The sequence below is a fragment of the Apodemus sylvaticus genome, chromosome 22, assembly GCF_947179515.1.
Source record: "Apodemus sylvaticus chromosome 22, mApoSyl1.1, whole genome shotgun sequence".
NCBI lineage: Eukaryota > Metazoa > Chordata > Mammalia > Rodentia > Muridae > Apodemus > Apodemus sylvaticus.
The window spans coordinates 18,727,597-18,752,514 of NC_067493.1; the positions used below are offsets into that span (position 1 = coordinate 18,727,597).

Sequence of the window (24,918 nt, forward strand, 5' to 3'; positions counted from 1 at the left end):
AGTTCTGATTTGCTAAACTAAGCATGCTCCATGAACCCATCTCAATATTAGATGAGACAAGATGCAATAAATGTATGCATTGGACAGACAGGTCAGGTGGGTCCAGTATAAGCCCCCCTTTTTTATCAGTCATAGCCTTGTTCTAAGTCCAGAAGCACATGAATCACACATTTCTGCTTGGAAGCTGCTTTCTGTGGTTAATGTGAAATTACATGCATTGGACCTGTCTTCATTACTCCCTCCCCAAGGCTTGATATTTAGTAATATTTCTCCCATTCATCCTCAAGTGAGATGCCCAGATGTCAGGTAATCACTGCAGCAACTCCAGGAGGTATGTGTGATAAGCTCTCCCATCACAGATCAGGACCAAAGATGGATGTAGAAGGATGAGGAGCATCTCCAAAGAGAGTCACATCTCAGGGACAGCAGTATGGTGCAGGACCAATGGGCTACAGATGAAGTGTGTCTGTGTGTGTGCTCCTGTGTATGCATATGTGTGTGCATGCATGTGTGTCTGCATGTTCAGTGAGACCGTGTATGTATAGTATATACATATGCATATACATTTGCTTATACATATACATATACATATACATGTGTCTGTATATAAGTGTGTCTCGGTTTATGTATATATATGTATATAAGTGTGTCTGGATATATGCATGTGTACATGAATGTCTATATATATGTATATATGTATGTTTGTGTAAATATGTGTTGGTGTGTGCAAGCATGTATTTCTGTGTCTGTGCATGTATGTTTGGGTAAATTGTGTCTTTTTGTGTATTCATTAGTTTCAGTGTATACATATATATGTGCATATGTGTATATGGGTGTGTTTGCATATGTACATGTATGTCTCATATATGTCTGTCTGTCTGTTTATGCAGCCATGTGTGTACAAGTATGTGCACTCTCACTAGAGTTTGGTAAAGAAAAACTATTGAGGATGTGCAAAATAGAGATTGCTTTTTTTTTTGCAAGACAAAATAAAATATGGTTAGAAGCTTATTATCAGATTACAGAATTTAGGCGGTACACACTCAGTTTTTTCCAAAATTGCATTTTTATATTCTATTTTTCAAATTAGATTATTTAATAATTAGTGATTTTTTATGATGATGCTCATGAATACTTTGGATGTATAACTTTAGCTAGAAAATGTTTAGTTGAGAATGGTCAAAGCCAGGTGACACATTTGAGAAATTTGAGTGGGCACTGGAGAGATGTCTCAGCAGTTAACAGCACTGGCTGCTCTTCCAGAGGGTCTGGGTTCAGGTCCCAGCACCCACATGACAGCTCACAACCCATTGTAACTCCAGTTCCAGGTGATCTGGCCCCTCTGTGCAGATATACATGCAGGCAAAACACTAATGCACATAAATAAATTCTTAAAATGAAAGAAAAGCTTGACCACCTTTAGTTTCTGCTTTTTGAACACTGAGGAAACAGGACTTCCTGACAAAGCATGCCCACATGTACCTTACCTGCTGTAGCTAGTGAGCATTTGAATACCAATCAGAACTGCTGAGGAATGTCACCTTTGTTTGTACTTCATTTTAACCAATTACATTTAAAAGCCACACAGGGCTGTAAGATACTGCACTGGGAAAATTATCCAGGAATTAAAATAATAGATCATGGAGACATCAATAAGAGATCTTTTTTAAAAATTGCTTTTTGTATATGAATGGTTTACCTGTAATGAACATCTGTGTACCGCGTGCATGCAGTGCCCACAAAGGCCAGAAGGAGGAGTCATATCCTCTGGAACTGGAGTTCCAGATAGTTGTGAACAACCATGTGGGTACTAGGGACAGTGTCTTCCTTGAGAAGAGCAGCCAGTGTTGTTATCATCTGAATCATCTCTCTAGCCCCAAGAGATCATTTTTACAGTAAACCCAACAATATTATTTTTTGGAAGCCTGGTTTCTGCATCTTGGTCTTTCTTATCATTCTACCAGCTTGAAGCTAGATACTTCATCTGTTTTATGAAAAATTTGGCATAGAGAGAAATTGAATCAATGTAATAGACAAATCTGGAGCAATAGTCACTTTGGATAATAGCTGTAACTCTGGAAATTTTACCATCTCTGTGTATGTGTATGTCTATGTGCACGCGTATTGTATGTGTGAACTTGTGTGTCTGTGTTCATCTCTATGTCCATGTCGGTGGAAGCAGGAGTTTGACATGAGGATTCTTCCTCAGTCCCTCTGCTCTTAGTTTTTGTTGAGCTGTACTCTCTCTGAATCCAGTGCTCACCAAGCCATAAAACTGGCTTAGCATTGAGCTAGGGGCTCCTGCCTGATGCTAGGGTCTCTTAGTTTTCTTTTCTATTGCTGTGTTAGAACACTGACCAAAAACCATTTCAGAAAAGCCTTGATTTATCTCACTTTCAGATTACTGTCCATCATGAAGTGAAGACAGGGCAGAAACCCAGGCAGGAACGAGAAGGCAGCATCTCCGAATTCCTGATATGTACTGCTTGCTGGGTTCCTCACAATGCCATAGGGACTTTTGCATAAGAATTCCCCTGCTGTCCATAGTAGTCAGTTGGAATGTGCTTATGATTCCTATGCTGCTAATTTAAAAAAACCCAGAAAGTAGAGACCTCTGTCCATGAGCTGTGATATGGGGCTCTAGAATCTGTTTCCCTAACTGTTAGGGGCACTGCTGAGACCAAGATCTTCAGGTCACAGTCACATAGTTTATACTGTTCACCACTGTTGGTATTTGCCCAATTACTGCAACATCAGTGGCTTGCTTTACCTATATCCAGGTGGCCTGCCAGGGCTCCCTTCCTGTGATTGACCTGTTTGTCTCAGAGATGCAGTCTACAGGTAGACAAGAGTAGATTGTACCACTTAGAAAATGAACTATATCATTTAAGATGAATAAAGAGATTATTTTTATTAAAATCCAAACATAAAGAAAAATCAACAATCAAAGCAACAATATGAAAGAAAATAAACAAATAAAAGGAGATACTTTAAAGAAATAAAAACAGGTTAGGTGGGAACCACTGCTGATTACAAATCAGAAGATAATTGTCCTAGCTATATATCCACCTCAGGCAGTGGGAAAAAACATTCTGGTTCACCTAATTGCACAACAGAATGTAGAAATAGGTGCCCAGAAGCTGAAACATTGGCACCCATGTCTGCAGACACATCTGCAGCCATATCTGCAGACACAACTGCAGACACATCTGTAGACACAACTTCAGACACATCTGCGGCCATATCTGAGGCCATATCTGCAGACCCATCTGCAGATACATCTGCAGACACATCTGCGGCCATATCTGCGGCCATATCTGCAGACACATCTGCAGACACATCTGCAGACACATCTGCGGCCATATCTGAGGCCATATCTGAGGCCATATTTGCAGACCCATCTGCAGATACATCTATAGGTGACTGTGTATCAGGTGATGTGGGCAGAGCTGGATCTGAACTTGGAAGCTGCACTGGACCAACTTCTGGCTCAAATGGTTCCAGAGGTGTTGTTTCCAAGAGCGCAGTGTCCTCTCGGGGTGGCAGGTCTCCCTGTGGCTCTGCCTCAGAAGCTGGCCTCACCGTCAGACTCTCTTGCATCACTGAGGCATCCTGCACTGGGGGCTCTGCTGATGTTGCACAAGCTAAAGGGAGAAGGAGAAGGGATTTCAGTGAAGACCTAGGATGGTGTGAGTTTCCAAGATGACATTGATGGTCATACAAGACCTTTTCATGCCAGAGTATCCCCTGTCCTCTACTCACAGTGGGACATCTTACCTGACTGTTGTGCAGCCCTGGCTTCAGGCCAAAGCTCTGGAGAATTCCCTGATGGAACCCATCACAAAAACTCCATCCTACCTTGCCAGGCAACCCACCCCAGGTCTCCTCACCTTTCTCAAGCTTTAGCTTTTTGGCCTCCTCCTCCTCCAGAACTGAGAGCAGCTCCGTGGCTCGGGCATGTCCTTCTTCAGAAGGCACATTGAGCTTCACGTAGGTCATTAATCGCCTGACGACTGCCATGTCTGGGTCCTTACTAAAACTATCAGGAAATTTCTCAAACCAGCGGGATAGAAAACTGAATATGTCGCTGTGGGGAAGAGGAGGATGGAGGGAAGTGGAGTCAGAAGCCTGGCCTTGCTTCACCAGTGGAGCCGTGGCCCCCAACAGATGAGGCAGTAACTGCCACCCTGCCTACTCATAGGAATAGTGGTCAGGAGTGTGAGGTTATGTGGAGAGGGCTCCAGACACATTCTGTCTCTTGGATGAAAGATGGTGCTGGGCTTTAATGGTGATGGATTCAAACAGGGCCATTCACATTCCATCCTTGCCTCTGCTCCTCAGAACCATGGAGTCCATTGGAGACCTCCATTTTTATCCACCAACAGGTGACCTCTCAAGTACCATCCCTCTAGTGGTGATCCACAAATCAGGGCACCTTTCAAGCCTTTAGCCCTCAGCACTAACCACAACCACCCCATGGTACAAAAAGGCCCTTACCACCCTCCTCCGCACACACACCACAGATGGGCCCTTACCTCCCTTTTCTCTCCCCATCATCGAGCACATCCCACTGCACAGATTGTCTCTTACCTCAATTTCACCTGAAACCCACTCACCTCTTTGTTTGCTGGTCCTCCAGTGAGTCAGGCTGGAAGGATGCATACCTGTGGCATTATATCAGGGTGTCAAACTTAAGGCCTTGTTCCCCGACTACTAATAGATCTACGGGGAGCTACTTGAATCTGAAGAATCTAGAAAGGGAGTGGGGATCCTGGGTGCTCTCTGCCCTGCTCTGACTTCCATGCTGAGGTCCTGTGTCGTGAGATGTTCAGTCAATGTGTGGAAGCCTCACTGCTCCCTACTAGGGCTCTTGCTCGGTTCCAGGCTTCTTGTGTGGTCCCCCAGGGACACTTGTATTGTTCCATTAATCCCATATAGGTCTGATAGGGCCTAGAACCTTTTATAAAAATGGGAAAGGATCTCTGCCCAAGGCACAAGTAAGGGCAGTGCTTGACACTCCCTGCTGACAGTGGAAGACACCAGGGGACCCCAACCTTACATGTGGCCATGTCACTTTGTAGGTTCAGTCCAGGACCAACACTGCCAGGGTACAATAAACCTTGTTCTGAGGGAGCACAGAGGCCTGAAGAAGAGCACATCCATCCTAAACCCATGTTGCCTGTAGCCACTCACATTGTCATTATCAGGTCCAGCACCTCCCAGGTGGTAACATACTTGTGGTAAACAGTAAGAAAAATGCTGATCGAGAGGTGGTCGTTGTACCGAACTGCAGTTGGTAAATACGCTACCATTTGTTCAATATATTCTGTGGTTCTATAGTTGAACCTGGGGGGCTTGGGCAGAGAGTCTGTCTTCTTTTTATTCTGAGGACAGACCTAGGAAGGCAAAGGTGTTTAAATGTACAAACTCTGAGAGACAGCATCAATCCATTACTGTACACCGAAGAGTGAGCATAAAAGAATGTTCCTTAGTGTCTCACAGGAACACACACCCAGTCAGGGACCTCAGAGATTCAGGGGGACCAACCAGAAAGTTCCCTGCTAAAGGCTCTCGCCTGTTACCTCAGGATCCCTGGGGGATACGAGCCAGCAGTGTGTCAGAGGGCGTATCCAACATCTCCAAATGTGGCCAAGGCGACCACTCTTAGCTTTTTTGTGGTCAGCGCCACTTGAATGCCAGAAACAAGAGAACATCCTTCTGTCTCAAGCACCTCCAGACAAATAAGTCAGGTAAGGCTACTGTTGGCCTCTGGTTACCTGGTAACCTGCATTCTGAGTTCCATCTGGACCGTTAAGTAAGTGAGGTCACTTCCTGAGGTCCTCCAGTGTGAACCCCTCATCATAGGTTTTCTCTAGTGGTTACCAGTACCGCAAACTGCTGTCCTTTTTCTTTCTATGTGTACAATTTGACACAGTGGTGTCCATAAGCTCATGTTGCTACACTGTCCTGGGAAGCCTGGCATCAGAGTGAGCCTCAGTTCTGAGAAGGCAGGCAGAAGTTTCCAAACCATCCCTTCTGTATCACAAGCATCCCCCAAAAACATTTTCCTCTTAGGGTCTTCTCACAATCCTGACCTGCTCCCTGAAGATGGGGTTCCTAGTATGTCATCATGTGTATATAATGACCAAAGCCCTCTACCTTGGAAACATCCTAATAGTGTTACAAGAGGTAAAGGCACACATGAGCACTTGTGCCCATTCACATACACATGTGCACACAAAAGGCTACACACACACACACATACACACACACACACACACACTCACAAACCCAGGGACACACAGATCTTCCATTTACCTATGCCCAGGAACATGTCAGTGTAGAGCAGGCCATCCTAGGTGGGCATAATTATTATGTGGTGGAGGTTAGTGTTGGGGTAACAAACTTTAGCAAAGTGTATGTTTTCAATTTAATGTGACTTTCTCTTAGGGGAGTGATCAAGACTCCTCTCTTTTTCTATGTGTCCCAGTGTTTGTCCCCCTTGGGCTTCCACAGGCAACAGAGTGCTTCTTCTTTGTTCCCAGACAATACCTGACTGGGTTCTGGTTGGCAGGGTGTCCCACATGCACTGCTCAAACCAACATTCCCTACCCCGAGGAAAAACAATGCACTAACACGAAGACTTTGGAAGACCTTCCATATCCTAAATCTTTGATGAGTACTTTAAAATATATTGATAGGTCAGTCTCAGATGGTTGAAGGGAAATGAAAAAAGTAATCCTTCTGTGCAAAAACAGACAATGAAAGAAGGAAAAATAGAGGAGCTTGTGGTTCCTAGATTTTATACAAATATCAATCATTCTTATTGGTATACACAGCATGAAACTCTCTTGGGAGGTAAATAGAATCAATGGAGTCCAATGGGGATAGAGGATGTATGGTTGTGAGCTGCCTGGTGGGTGCAAGGAATTGAACCCAGGACCTCTGCCCTAGCAGCCAGTGCCCTTAACAGCTGAGCCATCTCTCAGGATCATTTTTAGTGATCAGAGTACTCCATTTTATAAATCACAATATTGTCCAGTGCCACCCAGCAGAAAGTTTCCAGCTGGGTTATTAGATATAACCTGGTAGTGAGTGTCATTAATTTCTGTCTCCTTAATTAAATTATTATATCAAAACCATCATACATTACCAATGTGAGGTGATGACCATCCTATTCTTGAGAGCTCATTGCAGATTGATAGAATTGACCCCAGGATACAGGTGGGCTTCCCACCAGATGAGGTCTCAAGGGTCCAAAGTCTACATGACTTTGGTCTGCCAAGGGGTTCTATATTGTCTGCCAGCTGGGAGAACAGTGGTCTGGCTTCCCCACAGCATGGAGGTGGAGACCCACTAGAAGGCCTCTCAGAGCCTGGCCTTAGAAGCCAGTCATGCTGTGGGGCAGTAACAAAACCCCAACAGCTTCAAGGGAGGGAAGCATAGTACTCCTGGTCATAGGTAATAAAAAGTTCTAGATCAAATGATTTGTACAGCCTACTCTGGTTATACTAATAGAGCCTGACAAACGTTGGAGAACATATGTTTTTAATTTTTAACTAAGGTTTGATAAATTGTGCACACAGGAAATTGTACAAATTCTCTCCCAGCAGCAATGTGAGGAGGGATAAATATCTTTAACAACAGGTTAATTGACAAAAATGGACTGAGTGCCTGTGAGTGAGTCTCTTCCCAAGAATAGAATGCTGCATCGAGTGGCCACTAGAGGGCGGTGGTTTTCCATGAAAGCACAAGGAGGGCCTCCCTGACTTGTGTGCTAGCAACTTAGTTACATTTCAGATAGGGATGGGGCTTGGGGTGGCCACTGCAGTGAGCTCAACAGAACAGGATTGGGGCAGAGGCTTCATTCCTGTCTTTGATGCCCTTGATAGGTAGTGAAGATGAAATCAGATAATGTACCTTTCAGGTTATCTTATTCTCTGCAGAGCAAGGGGACCCTGCTGCTGTGAAAGTTGCCAATCCCATCTCCTGCAGAAGCATGAGCCTAAGCAGGACTGACAGTTCCTTTTCTGCTGCAGAGGGTGAAGAGGATAATTAATGGAAGTTCTCCAGAGGCATATTTCCAGACAGATTCAGCTTTACCTAGGAATGCAGGGGCATGTCCGTGTTCAAGGCCATGGTAGCCCCTTATATATTCTGGGTGGGTCTGGTTGACAGCTCCTTTCCAATCTGTGTTCATATAAGTCCATGTTAACTTACACAGGGTGGGGCTGAGACACCAGCTCCATCTTGTCTGGCTCCTTCTGTTTTCCCAGGGGAGCCACAGGAGAATGGCTGAGCATCCCAGGGAAACTGATGCGGCTTCTCTGATCCAGGATGCCACCAGCCACCAGCCAGAAATGCTTGTTTCCTGACACCCCAGCTCCTCAAATATCTCCTCCTGTCCCCCTGACATCCACCAGAGGGCATATAGACAAGGAAGCCTCCAGGGTTTTTAGGGTCAGAGTCTGTGCCCTGACAGCCCTATGAAACTAGAGTGTGGCAAACCATTTTTCATGGTTTGACAAAAGTGAGGAACAGAAAGAGCCTGGTTATGATATTGAACGACTTTTCCCCAGTGCTCAGGAGGCAGAGGCAGGTGGATGCCTGTGAATTCTACATAATGAGTTCCAGCAGAGTCAAGCTATATAATGGACTCTCTCAAGATCAAAAAACAAAGAAAAAACAAAGAGTTAGCAAGGAAAGGAGATGTGATTCTAGTCAGCACACTGGAAAGAGGAACAAATAATGTGCTCCAAGGTCACCACACCCCAACTTAGGGTCCTCACATGAGGGTTCCTTTGAAATACAGAGCAAGAAGTCTACAACACTAGGGACAAGTGACCAGAACTCTGGGAGGCTTTTGTGGGAGTCAAGTTTCTCCTCCTGCCAGTACCAGGCCCCATGTCTGCAGTAAACTCCCCCAGGGATTCCAAATGTTTCTGGTGTGCCTGCTTTGGTTTTCCAGTATCTCAAGGGAGGGGTGCAGTGTCTCTTTGGAGTGTCTTCACTTTTTCCAAGTCAGTTATGTTTGCCCAGTCTTCCTTTGTACAGGTCAGACTTGAGAGATGATGCCCATATCCAAAACTAACAACATAAATGTAATAGAAGTGGGAACCTGGATTAGTGTAAAATTAATTATTTTTCAATTAAATCTAAGTAATAAATTAATCTGTCATCAGTATTTCTTTTATTTGGTTGTCCCCAACCACCACACAAAAAAGTAAGGTTTATTAAAATAGACTTGAGTCAAATATTGAGCAAATATCATTTCATTCTAACCCTTCAAGCTCCTCAGGGTTCCTCACAGACACCATCTCCACATTACTTGCATTTTTTAATCCTCTCTTGATCCAAGTCTTCTCTCCTGATGCTTTTTGTACCTCTCCTCATGGTTCCACTCTTTCACTTCCTGTCTCTATAGCTACCTGTCCTAGAATAGGAAATCCCACCATCTCTCCTCTAAAGCTCTGGATTGGTTCATTGGCCTTTATTGACAAGGCCGAGAATGAATGAGGAGCAATGAGCATCTAAGAATAAACAACAGATCTATGTCAGGATTGAACTCAGATAGTGGGATAGAAAAAGCAGCATTTGAAATAACACAAGAATAAATCTTACATAGGGTACAAAAACAATATCCATACAGATTAGAGCACATTCAAGGTGTTCCCAGCCAACCATATACCAGAATCTCTGCTCTATACTCTTTTGTTTTTAGATGCTGTTGATACAACTAGTACTATTGTCTCCATTTTGTTTTTGACTTGGGGACAAATGGAGCCCTGAAGCACATGCAGGCTTCAAAATCTTAGTCTCCTCTGCCCTGGCTTCTCGAGTACGGAGTCACAGCTGTGCTGGTTAGTTTCTTGTCAACTTGATATGGCATCTGGGAAGTTAGATTTGACAGTCATGGGAAAGAGGCTTGAAGATCAGCCAAGGAAATATCTCCATTGGGGTGGCTTTCAGGCAAGGGTGTGCTTCCTTTTCTTGACTAATAATTGACATGGGAGGGCTCAGCTCACTGTAGGAGGTGCTACTCCCAGGCACATGGCTTTGGGTTGCAAAAGAAATCAAACTTAGAGGCCACGTGGAGCAAGCAAGTAAGCAGTACTCCCTGTGGCCTCTGCTTCAGCTTATGCCTCTAGGTTCCCGCACTGAGTTCCTGCCCTAGAATCCCTTAGTGGTGGTCTGTGACAAGGAAATGGAAGTCAAATAAATCCATTCCTCCCCAAGTCGTTGTTGGTCAGTGTTTTATCACAGCTATAGAAACCTGAGAATTGTGACAGGTAAATGTTGCATTGCCCAGCAAGATTCCATCGTGTTTGGTCTTCCCTTGTTCTTGAGTAATAGTCTCTGGACACTTCATGGATTAATGGTCTTGTTTTATCTTGTCTGTCTGTCACCACTGAGAAGAGATCTCTTCCATCTGTTCTGATCTCCCACTGGGAAATAGAAGCCATGTGTCAAGGAGCCAGGACCCATAAAACCCCACATTAAAGGATACGATTCTAAGTTTGCAAGAAAACAAATAACAGTCGTAGCATTTATTTCCTTTCATTTAATTTTTGTGGGTGTTTTGCTGCCCATGTGAATGCAGTTCCTGTAGAGGCCAGAAGAGGGCATGGGATCCCCTGAACTAGATTACATCAGGTTGTGAGCCTTCATGAGGGCACTGTGAACTTAACCTGGTTCCTTGGAAGAGCAGCCAGTGCTCCAGATCCCTGAGCCATCTCTCCATCCTCTAAGCTCAGACACTTAGAGAAAACTTCAGATGCCCTCCTTAGGTGTCCAGTACCTTTCAATTAGTTACACACACACACACACACACACACACACACACACACACACACACACACACACATACACACACACACACACACACACACACACACACACGCCACTACCACCAGTATCACCACCACCACCAGAAAAAAAAAAACACTTATGGAACTTTCAGTAAAGTTTGGAGATGCATTTCTTAACCAAATAACATATTTTGAGTCTAGGGGAGTCCCACATGGGTGGCTGAAATTGTAAACGTTTCCTACAGGGAGAGGCAGGGACCAGTCTTGAGGTTATTGGGGTAAATGAGAGAGACAGAGAGAGAGAGAGAGAGAGAGAGAGAGAGAGAGAGAGAGAGAGAGAGAGAGAGAGAGATATGCTCCTGCTGCAACCATAGCCTGCTTCTAAGGGCCATTTGAAGCACAGTATATTTATTCTTGCATTCTACAGTCGACTTCTTGGAAAGGAACAACTAAAGTTGAGTTTCTCTAAACAAAACATAAATCTGGATCAAGGTATTTTTGAAACTGAGACTGTGAACTCTCCTTCAATGTGCAGTAGTATTTTAATATACCTAAGCTTGAGTTTTTCTCATTGCATTAGAATTTTTGTTATTGTCTGGGCCTAATATCCAGAGGTATAGAGGCATTTCCTTATCCCAGGATTCTTCCAAGTTACATTTTTAGCTTGAAAAGATGTGTTGAGAATGGCTGGGAAAATAGCTCAGTGGTTAAAATCATTTACTGCTCTTCCAGAGGAGCTGAGTTCTTTCCCAGAGCCTATGTCAGCTGGCTCACAAGCACCTGAAACTCCAGCTCCAGGGGATGGGGTGCCCTCCTCTGGCCTGTGTGGGTACTGCACTCATGTGCACATACCCACACAGACCTCACAAGTACACATAATTAAAAATCTTTAAAAAATAGTTGTTGAATATTATTGCTTTCTTCTTCAAGGAAAATCACCCCCAAATTACCTAAATCATTTAATTTTCATTTAATTGTATTTAATTGTATTCTTTGTTCCTTGTTATTTATTCTTCTTTTGAACATTTCCTGGCATCAAGTCATCAAAATGGGAACTGTCTTAGTCAGGATTTCTATTACTACATAAACATCATGATCAAGAATCGAGAATCCTCCCTTGTGGAGGAAAGGCTGTATTTAGCTTAGACTTCCACCTTGCTATTTATCACCAAAAGATGTCAGGACTGGAACTCAAGCAGGTCAGGAAGCAGGAGTTGATGGAGAGGCCATAGAGGGATGTTACTGGCTTTCTTCCTCTGGCTTGCTCAGCTTGCTTTCTTATATAACCCAAGAGCACCAGCACAGAGATGGCAACACCCACAAAGGGCCCTCCCCCTTGATCACTAATGGAGAAAATGCCTTACAGCTGGATCTCATGGAGGCACTTTCCCAACTGAAGTTCCTTTCTCTGTGATAACTCCAGATTGTGTCAAGGTGACACACAAAACCACTCAGTACAGGATCCATCACTCACTAACAGAATACTTCGTGGGTAGAGAGAAGTGTGAGTTGCCAGTGTTGTGGTGAACAATGGCTCTTTGAGGGTGGCCCATTACCACCACCACCACCATCACCACCTCATGGGTACATACTCCAGAGAAACTACAGACTGTCCCCAGGCTTATTGCTTAAAACTCAGAGAGTGAGGCCCTGTGATCCATGGTTAGCACCCCATGGTTTCTGGTTTACAGGTTGAATTCCAGCATCACATGAGTTTGCTGGTGACATTAACATCTCTGTACCATAGGGACCCTCTGGAGTCATTCTGCCACATTGGTGCCAAACAGCCCTTGGAGATGAATGTGGTCTTGGTTTGTAGGTTCTGCTCACACTGGTTACTGTTTGCAGGATGTTACATCAACCTCAACTGAACTCCAGCTGCCACAAGTTCTGAGCCACTGTCACCTGATGCCTGATGTCCCTTAGATGGAATGCAATTCAGCAATGAGAGCCATTGGCACTGCAGAGCCTAGTCTTTCTGTGAGTGCCTGGACATTCTAGTTGGACTTCATCCAGGCATCTTCTGTCCATCCACACCTGCCTTCTCTAGTCCTGAGATGGCATACATGTGAATGCATGCACATGCCTGGGTGTGGATACATAGATCCATAGTGATTTCCGGCGGGGTCACCTTGGCAACCTGTGTTAGGAGAATGCTGGTGCTATTTTACAGAGAGTCCCAGAAGATCTAGATCTGTTTAATCTCGCCAAACTTCACACCAACCTCACAGCCCTGTGACCTACAGTCCGGAAAGAGCACTAAGCAGCAGAAGTGAGCAGACCTGAGGCAAAGCTTCTCTGGACTCTACAGCCAGCTGGCGTGAACCTGTTGCCTCAGCTATGTTTTCAGTAAGCCTCTTCATCCTTTAGATCATGACACTGTTTCAGACAGTTTCCTCTAAGAAAAACCTGATGCCAAGAGACCATGTTCTAAGTGTTCAAAATGGCTATTATTGGATCTTCTCACCTTTTGTGAGATTTTGGTCTCAGCCACAGAGGTGGTGACTGGGATTCCCCCTTGTTCTCCCAACGTGAGCAGCTAACATGTATATTTAAAGATGTGGAGACATCCCAGAGATGGGCTTGAAACAGCCCACTGCTGTTCCCTAAGACCTGCTCAACTGGGATTTTTCTCTCTGAGAGAGCAAGTTCTGATTTGCTACACTAAGCATGCTCCATGAACCCATCTCAATATATGGCGAGACAAGATGCAATAAATGTTTAGTATGCTCAGTACAGACAGGTGATAAGTCAGGTGGGTCCAGTATAAGCCCCCACTTTTTATCAGTCATAGCCTTGTTCTAAGTCTAGAAGCACATGAATTACACATTTGTGCCTGGATGCTGTTTTCCATGGTTAATGTGTAATGATGTGCATGGACCTGTCTTTATTACTCCCTCCACAAGGCTTGTCATTTACTAATATTGCTCCCACTCATCCTCAAGTGAGATGCCCAGATCTCAGGTAATCACTGCAGCAACTCCAGGAGGTATGTGTGATAAGCTCTCCCATCACAGATCAGGACCAAAGATGGATGTAGAAGGATGAGGAGCATCTCCAAAGAGAGTCACAGCTCAGGGACAGCAGTATGGTGCAGGACCAAAGCGCTACAGATGAAGTGTGTCTGTGTGTGGGCTCCTGTGTATGCAGATGTGTGTGCATGCATGTGTGTCTGCATGTGCAGTAAGTGTCTGGGTATATGCATGTGTACATGTATGTCTGTGTCTTAGTCAGCGTTTCTATTCCTGCATGAAGCATCATGACCAAGAAGCAAGTTGGGGAGGAAAGGGTTTATTCAGCTTACACTTCCACATTGCTGTTCATCACCAAAGGGAGTCAGGACTGGAACTCAAGCAGGTCAGAAAGCAGGAGCTGATGCAGAGGCCATGGAGGGATGTTCCTTATTGGCTTGCTTCCCCTGGCTTGCTAGCTTGCTTTCTTATAGAACCCAGGACTACCAGCCCAGGGATGATACCTCCCACAGGGGGCCCTCCCTTGTTGATCACTAATTGAGAAAATGCCCCACAGTTGGATCTCATGGAGGCACTTCTCCAACTGAAGGTCCTTTCTCTGTGATAACTCCAGCCTGTGTCAAATTGACACACAAAACCAGCCAGTAGAGTCTGCATATATGTATGTATATATGTATGTCTGTGTAAATGTGTGTCTGTGTGTGCAAGCATGTATTTCTGTGTGTGTGCATGTATGTTTGTATAAATTCTATCTGTGTGTGCATGCATGTGTTTCCGTGTATATGTATATATGTGTTTATGTGTATATGGGTGTGTCTGCATCTCTACATGTATGTCCCATATATGTAGGTATGTATGTCTATATATGTTACATCAACCCATGTGTGCACGAGTGTGTGCCCTCTCACTTAGGTTTGGTAATGAAAGACTATTGAGGATGTGTAAAATAGAGATTACTTTTATTTTGCAAAAAAAATGAAATATGGTTGGAAGAGTAGTATCAGATTCCAGAATTTAGGCAACACACACTCAGTTTCTTCCAAACTTGCACTTTTATATTTTTCAAAATAGATCATTTAATAATTAGTGATTTTTATGATAATGCTCATGGATACTTTGGATCTATAACTTTAGCTAGAAAATGTTTAGTCTGGAGTGGTTAAAGCCAGATGACTCATTTGAGAAGTTTGAGTGGGGACTGGAGAGATGGCTCAGGAGATAACAGCACTGGCTGCTCTTCCAGAGGACCACACAGACCTCACAAGTACACATAATTAAAAACCTTTGAAAAGATAGTTTTTGAATATTATTGCTTTCTCCTTCAAGGAAAATCACCCCCAAATTACCTAAATTATTTATTTTTCATTTAATTGTATTCATTTCTTGTTATTTTCCCAATTCTTTGTTCCTTGTTATTTATTCTTCTTTTAAACATTCCCTGGCACCAAATAATCAAAATGGGAACTGTCTTAGAATTTTTTTTTATAACCTATTGTCCCTAGGCCCTGGTCACTCTTCTTTGGCTCTAAAACAAATGATCTTTGTGGTTGTCCTAAAATCTTGTTGAGGTGGAGGGGTCCCTTGCCCCAGCAGCAGTACCCGAATATGCCAGAAGCTTCTCCCCACCAAGGCAGCAGACTGAGAGAAAGAGACAGCAGGCGAGCCTCCCACAGAGCCCAGGAGGGCCTTCTCATGCTGGGCCTAAAATGACTTCCTTATATTCACAACTGAATATAGCTTCAAAGTCTAAAAAGGATATGATTGTGGAATAAAGGTGAGGGCAGACAAATTTGTTATCTTCTGCGTCTTTTTTTCTCAGACATTAGAGAGACATAGGCAGTTCAGATTACTAGATGCATACAAATTATTGTAAGTCATCAGCAAATGGAACCTAATGGACATAGTGGTAACAGATCACGCTGAGTGTTGCTGATGCATTTCATCACATGCTAAAGGGGGAAAAGTTTCCAAGGAGAAAAGCCATACAGATAGTTGGCTTTTCTTACTAAAGAATAATCAGTGACAAAACCCAGGACATTCTTGCCTGTTTAAAAGTAAAGCATTAGTTTCCTAAAGAGACTCTGCAGAAATAAAATAAAATAACCCTCATAATAATAATCAATTCTTTGTTGTTTATTGATCAATTGATTATTGTTGTTGTTTCTCATCTGGAGAGATGGCTCAAAAGCACTACTGCTCTCCCAGAAGACCCAGGTTCAGTTCCCAGCACTCAAATGGTAGCTCACAAGGAGCAGTCACTCTGGTTCTATAGAATCAGACGCCCTCTTCTGGCCTCTGTCTGTACTGCATAGATGTGGTGCTTATTGGTACAAGTAGACCAAAACCTCATAATACCTCAAATTCAAAGAATTTAGCGTTATGTATTAAATGTGGGGTCCAGAGAATGTCATGGCGGAAGGAAATATTAAATGCTTTTTTTAGGAAAGAAGAAGGCTAAAAAACCAAGGAAGTAAGAATCTCTCTGAGGAACACTTAGAAAAACAGAAAATAAAGACAAAAAAAAATGAGATTAGCCAAGAATAAAGACAAAAAGTACATAAGGCACATAAGGGGAAAAATATCAAACAAGTCATGAAAGCCAATTATTGATTTTTTTGAGGAAATGAATAAAAGTCAGAACTCTGACAAAACCTGTAAGAAAGTAAAATGATACATTTAAATGGGGATTTTTTAAATAGCTCCTAGTCATTAAAAAAAACAAATGTCTGGGCATGGTTGTGCATGCCTTTAATCCCAGCACTCAGGAGGCACAGGCAGGGGATTGCTGTGAGTTTGAGGCCAGCTTGATCTACATAGAGAGTCCTAGACCAGTCAGGTCTACACAATGAGACCCTGTCTCAAGTGCAAAAAAAAATGCAATTTATGATAAAGCTTGCAAATTCTCATGAGAAGGATGAAGTCTCATAGGACAACACTCTCCATTAAGGCTAAGACCTTCATAAACTACACTGGTCACCTCGACTCTCAAACTTGCTTTGAGTAAAGCCAGACTGATGAGTCTCAGAGAGGGAAGACCCTGAGGCAGAAGTGAAGAGCTGAGTGCTTGTCCGGAGGGTTTCTCAAACAGGGCAATGACCTGGGGAGGATCTGCAGACATTGGAATTTCAAAGCAGCCTTGAAGCTCACCAAATCACTCAAGGTGCTTGGTGTGTGGCTGGGCCACTCCATCCTACCACAGTGCTGGTGGATGGGCAGATGTACTCACCAGGCTCTGCCCTGTGAGGGTAGATGCCTCAAGCCAGCTCCACAGAACTCTAACTTCTGCATGCTTGCAGAAATGCAGCATGGTGTGTCTTTCCACTGTCGTGGAGATGTTTAACCATGGCTGCTCTAAGTGGAACAGTGAGCTCTTGGATCTTGGTGCCATTGGCAATCTGAGAAGAGTGAGTGGGTGGCCTGCCCTGGATGGCCACAGCTGATGGAAGTGACTGTTTTAATGCTCCATTACATTATTTAGTTGCCACAGTTTTCATCAGAGAAGACTGCTCGGATATAGATCTTAGCCAATGCATTTTAGTCTCTGTTAGCTGCCTGTTGACTACACTGGGTGTTTGGTATCCCAGTGTAACTCCAAGCTTTTCTCAGGGTGAGCTTTCAAGCACACAAAAAGACATTGTCTTGGGTTGACATATTTCAGTTAGCAAGAACAGTTAGCCAGAAGTAGAACTACAAAAGTCAAAAAAGCAAAGTTAGTATGGAATCTTTCTCAGAACATTGGACTTCGATGGATTAGACCTCTGTTTTAGTTTTGGCAGGTGGTCCAGGGTATATGTAGAGTTTTATGGCCTGAATGGTGCAGCCATCATAGAATCAGTGGTGGTAAGGTCTGGAGCCCTGCTACACCAGGATGTATTTGGGCCACCATGATAGCCTTCATCTCTATGTTGGAGATTGATGCTAATGCTGTGAATATGCATGCCCAGATGCTGAAGGTCCTTGTCCCCAATTGCTTTTGGATCTATCAATAAATTTTCCAGCAGCCAATGCCTGGGAATGGGGCAGGACACTTAGAGTTATGTTGATAGGAACCAGAGAGAAGTACCTGGATGAGGGAAGAAGGAAACACAGTAGTGGCAGGAAATAAAGCCAACCAACCACGTGATTTTGAATAGGGGCCACTGGCCACTTCCCTATTGTGCCTGGGATAACAGTTGAAGGTTTATCAGTACCCAGCCTTTGAAATATGCAGGGCATTTCCATTTGCGGATCCAAGATAGTTTTTGAGCATGGGTGAGATCCTCTGGGACCACAAAGCGATGCTGCCAAATTGTCATTGCCACATCTCTACAGTGGATCAGGAGTAAGAGCTCACAATAGTACTATTGTAGACAATGAAACTTAATGTCCCCCAAGTTAAAGTAAAAGTATGCAATGTGGACAAATGTTTGAACAAGTCCTATCAGAGCATCTAAACTTCCAGGCTGAAGAGTACCTGCTCCATCAGTGGCGGCTGGGGGATCCCAAGAGGCACATAATGAAAGATTCCCACAGGAAGAATTATGTTCAAATCCTGCCTGTGTTGCCATCCATGCGGGTGCAGTTCCACTCTCCTCACTGATGTGGGAGGATTGACTTAATGAGGGATTGTCCTAAATCAGGGGACTCTGTGCTCTTTGTTGGACCCACCCTCAACTTTCTTGTGGGGGAAAAGGAAAATGAAAGCTTGACAAGATGCCTTGTCCTTGTCAAGCTGTCTAGGGATGCAGGGAGGCCTTTGTTTGGTGCAGAGGGAAACTTCAGAAAAGCCCAAAGAGCTTAAAAGCACACCAAGGAGTATCTGGCCACTTTGAGAGGAAAAAGAAGAGAGAAAAACAGACAAGTCTGCCTTTCAAATTCTGCATGCGGAAGGCGGGCAGACCCTGCAGAACCCCGTTGTGGCTTGGCTTGTGGGGTCTGTACTCAGTATGGGTAGAGGAGGAGATGGGGGTTCCTGAAAAAGAAAATTAAATTATCTCAGGGTAAACCTGCATTCCTATAGGTCCTAGCTAGATCACTGACCTGCAGCACTGGCCCAACCCTTTAAGGGAAGAAACAGGGCATGTCTCCACCTAGAGGGAGATTCCATTCTTTACATTTAAACTCTCTTGGTTGTTTTATAATTATTTGATCTTTTTGTGTGTATGGGTGTGTGGTGGCTAATCTAGGCTGTCATTTGACTACATCTCTAATCAATTAACACCCATTCAGACAGGCACTGCTGAGGGATTATATTGATTGGTTCATTTGAGGTGAGAAGGCCACATAAAAGGACAAGGAGGAAGGAAGCTTTGCTTTTTGCCTGCTTGCCTTTGCTCTCTCTGGTGTTAGACCCTGCTTTGGGATTTCAGTGGAGCCCGAGGAGCAGCAACTCTTCTTGAATTCCCTCGGACTTCAGCACCAGATAGGGAGGACTGAGGCAAAGAGTCTCACGGACTGAGCAACCACCAAATTCTTGCTCAGCCATTGAAGAAGACAGCCAATGTTGGAGTATCTGAACCACAGCCTGTGAACCATCATAATAGATCTCTTTAATACATGTTTATGCCGAGAGAGAGAGAGAGAGAGAGAGAGAGAGAGAGAGAGAGAGAGAGAGAGTATTCATTCCAGTAGTTCTGTTTCTTACATAGTCCTGAGGAACACAGGGTGTTTTGTCTACAGATAGTCCTGTGCTCAAAGTGCAGGCAGTGTCCAAAGAGGCCAGAAGTGGGCATCAAATCCCATACAACTGGAGTTAACAGATGATTATGAGCCACTCAGTGGGTGCTAGTTATCAAACCCAGGTCCTCCAGGAGAGCAGACAGTGTTTCTAACTATTAAGCAATCTCTCCACCCCATCTTTAAGTTTTCACAACATGTTTATAGAGTTCAGTTAGTGTGGTGGCTTGAATGACCATGGCCTCCATGGGCTCATATATTTGAATGTCTTGGTCCCTAGTTTGTGAAACTGTTTTGGAAAAGATTAAGAGGTGTGTCTTTGTTGGAGTAAGAGTAAACTTTGCTGTGTCAAAAGGCCATGCTAGGCCCATCAGCCTCTCTCTCTCCCTGATGTTTGCTTATGGATCAGATGTAAGCTCTTGCACACAGCTCCGTCACCACACCTACCTACCTGCTGCCCACCATGATGGTCATGGACTCACCCTGTGAAACTGTAAGCAAGCCCCCAGTTAAATGCTTTCTTTTATAGGTTTTATTGGTTATGGAGTCTCTTCAAAGCTTTAAAAATAGCTAAGACAGGTTCACTTTTACTTTGCAAGGAAAGAACAGAATCCCTCTGTACAGTGTCTCTACCTGCACAGTTCTCTTTCCAACTATCTCGAGAAGGCCTTGCTAGTCAGCACAGCCAAGGACTGACACAGACTCATTGTTATTACCCGAAGTTGTCTGTGACGTTGGGTTCCACTCTTGTGGAACAGACAAATTCTACCATTCCAAAGAGCTCCTCTGTGCTATCTATCTTGCCAACTGGGGACCTGGTGTTTAAATACACAAGCCAAAAGGGCAACATTTCCCATGCAAACCATCACACACACCATAGCACAACTGGATGGACTAATGAGTCTACAGACATGAGTTATAGGAGTACAGGTGAAGAGTCACAGGGGCAGGGAGCCCTTGAAGGCAGCCGCATCACTAAACAGCCCATCACAGCCTTGATAGTGACCCACAGAAACAGCAGTCATGGTGGATGCTCTTTACTAGGAGGCAGCCAGCCAGGTCAGGGTCACCTTCCCAACAGTCGTTTACTGCCTCTATAACCTGGTGCACAGTGGGGAGAATGAGTATTGATCTGGCTCTGAGTTGTGTGACATCTGTATCACTAAGAGGTCTCGGGAGGCAGATGAGTGTCAGCAACACACTTAATGTGTTGATTTCACTGCAAAGTCTTCCCTGGAGTCTGTTCCTGGGCCCAACCCTCCCATTAACCCCTTTCTTGTACTGAAACCTTGTGTTCTCCCTTGTTGTGTAGAGCCCATGTTCTCTGTCCAGTCTTTTCAGCTAGGTGTCCACAAACTTATATGTAGGGGCAAGTCATCTAATGATCCAAGCAGCTCCCACGCTGGAGAGCACTCTGCCAGAAGGTTAAACAAGTTGGGTTTTTCTTTTCTGGGTATGGTGGTGCATACCTGTAATCCCACTGTTTAGAGCTGTGGTTCTCGACCTTCCTAATGTTGTGACCCTTCCTTTCAATTCAAGTGGCAGTAACCCAAGCCATAATATTATTTTCCTTGCTACCTTATAACTCTAATGATTCTATTCTTATGAATCATAATATATACATATATATACATATACACACGCACATATATATACTTGTCTATATAAGTATGTACGTATGTATGTATGTATGTATTATGTATGTATATATACTCATACATATGTTTTCTGATGGTGTTAGGTGACCCCTGTGAAAGGGTCATTTGACCCTGTACTGGATGGTTTTTGTCAATTTAACACAAGCTGGAGTTATCACACAGAAAATAGCTTCCCTTGAGGAAATGCCTCCATGTGATCCAGCTGTAAGGCATCAATCTCCCCCCTCAAGGGGGGAGGGCCCTTGTGGGTGTGGCCATCCCTGGGCTGGTGGTCTTGGGCTCTATAAGAAAGCAGGCTGAGCAAGCCAGGGGAAGCAAGCCAGTAAGTAACATCCCTCCATGGCCTCTGCATCAGCTCTTGCTTCCTGACCTGCTTGAGTTCCAGTCCTGACTTCCTTTAGTGATGAACAGCAATGTGGAAGTGTAAGCTGAATAAACCCTTTCCTCCACAACTCGCTTCTTGGTCATGATGTTTGTGCAGGAATAGAAACTCTAACTTACAGACCCACAGTTTGAGATCCACTGATTTGAGGAATTTAAATGGGAGGACCTGTAGATCAAGGGGAGCACAAGCTTTGGGGTGAGCATCAAGCCATCAGAGCTGCATAGTGAGACTGTGTGAACACTACATTCCAGGATTGTTTTCTGGGTATACTTCTAAGCTCTGGTTTCAGCTCCACTGACCCTTCTGACTACTTTCCTGATGGTTGACCTTAGCTGGTAAGCACTGCTTGAGGTGTGATTTGAATTTGGCAGTGATGTAGTTGTGTATGTGTATATGTGTGTGTGTCTGTGTGTGTCTGTGTATGTATGTAAGTGTCTGTGTGTGTGTGATTGTTTGTATAAGATTGAAAGAGGGAGTGGCACTATTAGAAGATATGGCTCTGTTAGAGTAGGTGTGTCACTGTGGGTGTGGGCTTAAGACCCTCATGCTAGCTGTCTGGAAGTTGTATTCTGCTAGCAGCCTTCAGAAGAAGAGGTAGAACTCTCACCTCTTGCATCATGCCTGCCTGGATTCTGCAATGATCCTGCCTTGATGATAATGGACTGAATCTCTCAACCTGTAAGCCAGACCCAGTTAAACGTCCTTATAAGAGTTGCCTTATTCATGGTATTTGTTCACAGCAGTAAAACCCTAAGACAGTGTGTGTGTGTGTGTGTGTGTGTGTGTGTGTGTGTGTGTGTGTGAGTGTATGTGTGTGGAAATATATGTATATGTATTTGTATGTCTGTATATGTGTATGTCTATGTGCATGTGTATTGTATGTGTGAACTTGTGTGTTTGTATTCATCTCAATGTCCATGTGGGTGGAAGCAGGAGTTTGACATGAGAATTCTTCCTCAGTCCCTCTGCTCTTAGTTTTTGTTGAGCTGTACTCTCTCTGAATCCAGTGCTCACCAAGCTATAAAACTGGCTCAGCATTGAGCTAGGGGGTCCTGCCTGATCCTAGGGTCTCTGAGTTTTCTTTTCCATTCCTGTGTTAGAACACTGACCAAAAACAATTTCAGAAAAGCCTCGATTTATCTCACTTTCAGATTACTGTCCATCATGAAGGGAAGACAGGGCAGAAACCCAGGCAGGAATGAGAAGGCAGGAAGTGAAGCAGAAGCCATGGTGAAACACTGCTTACTGGCTTGCTCAACCTTTCTCACACCACTCCAAACTACCAGTCCAGGGATGGCACTGCCCACAAGAGCCTGGACCATCCCACAAAGAGGATTCATGAAGAAAATGCTTCACAGACTTGCCTACAGGCCAATGTGATGGTGGCATTTTTCTAAACTAATGTTCTTTCTTCCCAGTTTACCCTACCCTGTGTCAAGTTGAAAACAAACAAAACTAAACAAGACACCAGCACCGAGTGTATCCTATGCACATGATCACACCATTTTTGAGGTGAATGTTGGGGATCCCACCTCAGGTCCCTACAATTTCTCAACAGGCACCATACTGACAGCATCTCCTAATTCCTGATACATATTGTTTGGTGGGTCCCTCAGAATGGCATAGGGACTTTCACATATAAATTCCCCGCCATCCATAGTAATTGGTTGGAATGTGCTGATTGATTTCTTATGCTGCTAATTTCAAATAATATTGTCTTTCAATACAAGTCCCTACCTGTCTGCATCTTTTGACTCTCTGTGTCTTTTTTTAACCTACATGCTATAATTTCTGCTGTAGGCCTTACCCATTGTTTACAGTCCTTTATATATTTCCTGAGAGGACTTCAAACACTGCAGAGAGTAGGAGACAAGTCAGAACCTTGGCCTGTGTAAATGGCCCTGCCTGCTTATTTTCCTGCCCATGTGGTGTCCAGTCAGTGCGCTCATCTGTGCATGGCTGCTGTGCGGCTGACTTCATTTCAGTTCAGGTGCAGAAGTGTTTCCTTTGCAGCATTGTTGGATTTGCTTACCAGCTTTAATAATGGTTCCTCAAAATTCTCTACACACATTGGCAATGGACTAGGTCCCCTTTCCTTGTGTGCAGATGACAGCTAGACGCCCTGCCACCTTCACTTCTAGCTACCACTCCTTCTCTGCTGTCTGTGCTGCACAGGCCTCCAGTGTTCACTCAGAAAGCCAACCTGCAGCCTGTGTGTGGTTTTCCTAAACTTGGCTACAGTAACCCTGGGTCTCCAGTCCTCAGGGTGACTGGACACCTCATCTCAGGGACTAGATGAAGTGTACAGCTCAATTCTTGATGAGACAGGGACTAGCCTGGTGTATATAAACTTTTCCCAAGCCAAATGCCAAGCTGGCCAGTGATGTGGTGTGTGTGTGGGTCCTCCATCATCAGAGCCCACGTGAGTTTCCCTATACCCTTGAAGGGGCCCAGACATCACTGAGTATCTGCTAACAGGTTTCAGGAATCACACATGCCCAGGATGAGGACTTAGTGAGCCATTTTTCTTGGTGACTCCTGGCTTTGACCCATTCAGGCTTCCTTATACACAGAGAAAAGTAAGACTGCATGCAACCCATTCCCCACAGACCAAATGTGTAAAATTTTCAGGGACTCACCCCTGTTGTGTGTTGATCACCACTAGAATTATGGTAAAGCCTGGCAATTCTTTTTGATAACCATCCGTTGAAACTTGATGCAGTGTGTCCGAACAGCTTTGGGCTCAGGGATGGCTAGAATGGTGAGTTCCATTACAGTTAAACTGACTTTCTCCTCTGCAGGGCTCCACTGTCCAGTTTGACAGAGAAAAAGCCAGTAAGTAGAGACCTCTGTCCATGAGCCCCGATATGGCTTGTCTAGAATCTGTGTCCCTAAGTGCTAGGGGCATTACTGAGCCCAAGACCTCCAGGTCACAGTCACATAGTTTATACTGTTCACCATTGTTGGTATTTGCACAATTACTGCAACATTAGTGGCTTGCTTTACCTGATTACAGGGTGCCTGCCGGGGTTCCCTTCCTGTGATTGACCTGTTTGTCTCAGAGATGCAGTCCACAGGTAGAAATATTTAGATTGTACCACTTGGGAAATGAATTGTATCATTTAAAATGAATAAACAAGTCATTTTTATTAATATTGAAACAAATGAAAATTCAACAATGAAACCAATGTTATGAAAGAAAAAAATCAAACAAATACAAGGAGATCCTTTCTCTAAAGAAATAAGAACAGCTTATATAGGAACCACCGCTGGGTACGAGTCAGCAGATAATTTTCCTAGCTATATGTCTACCTCAGGCAGAGGGAAAAAGACTCTGCCGCACCCATGTGCACAACAGCAGATATAAATATATGCTGGAAAGCTGAAACACCAGCAGCCACACCTGCAGCCACATCAGCAGCCACATTTACAGGTGACTG

At 44.1% G+C, this 24,918-nt stretch overlaps 2 protein-coding genes across 2 annotated transcripts in view; both read right to left on the reverse strand.

Moving 5' to 3' along the window:
- The window catches only part of Insr (insulin receptor), a 900,533-nt gene that overhangs the window by 548,844 nt on the left and 326,771 nt on the right, over positions 1 to 24,918 (reverse strand). The window lies entirely within an intron of this gene.
- LOC127672440 (clumping factor B-like) lies at positions 2,771 to 5,714 on the reverse strand. Its single transcript, XM_052167600.1, is given in 7 exon segments — positions 2,771 to 2,850; positions 2,853 to 2,864; positions 3,102 to 3,644; positions 3,891 to 4,087; positions 4,617 to 4,664; positions 5,194 to 5,396; positions 5,583 to 5,714. Coding segments are annotated over 7 exon segments (1,215 nt in total).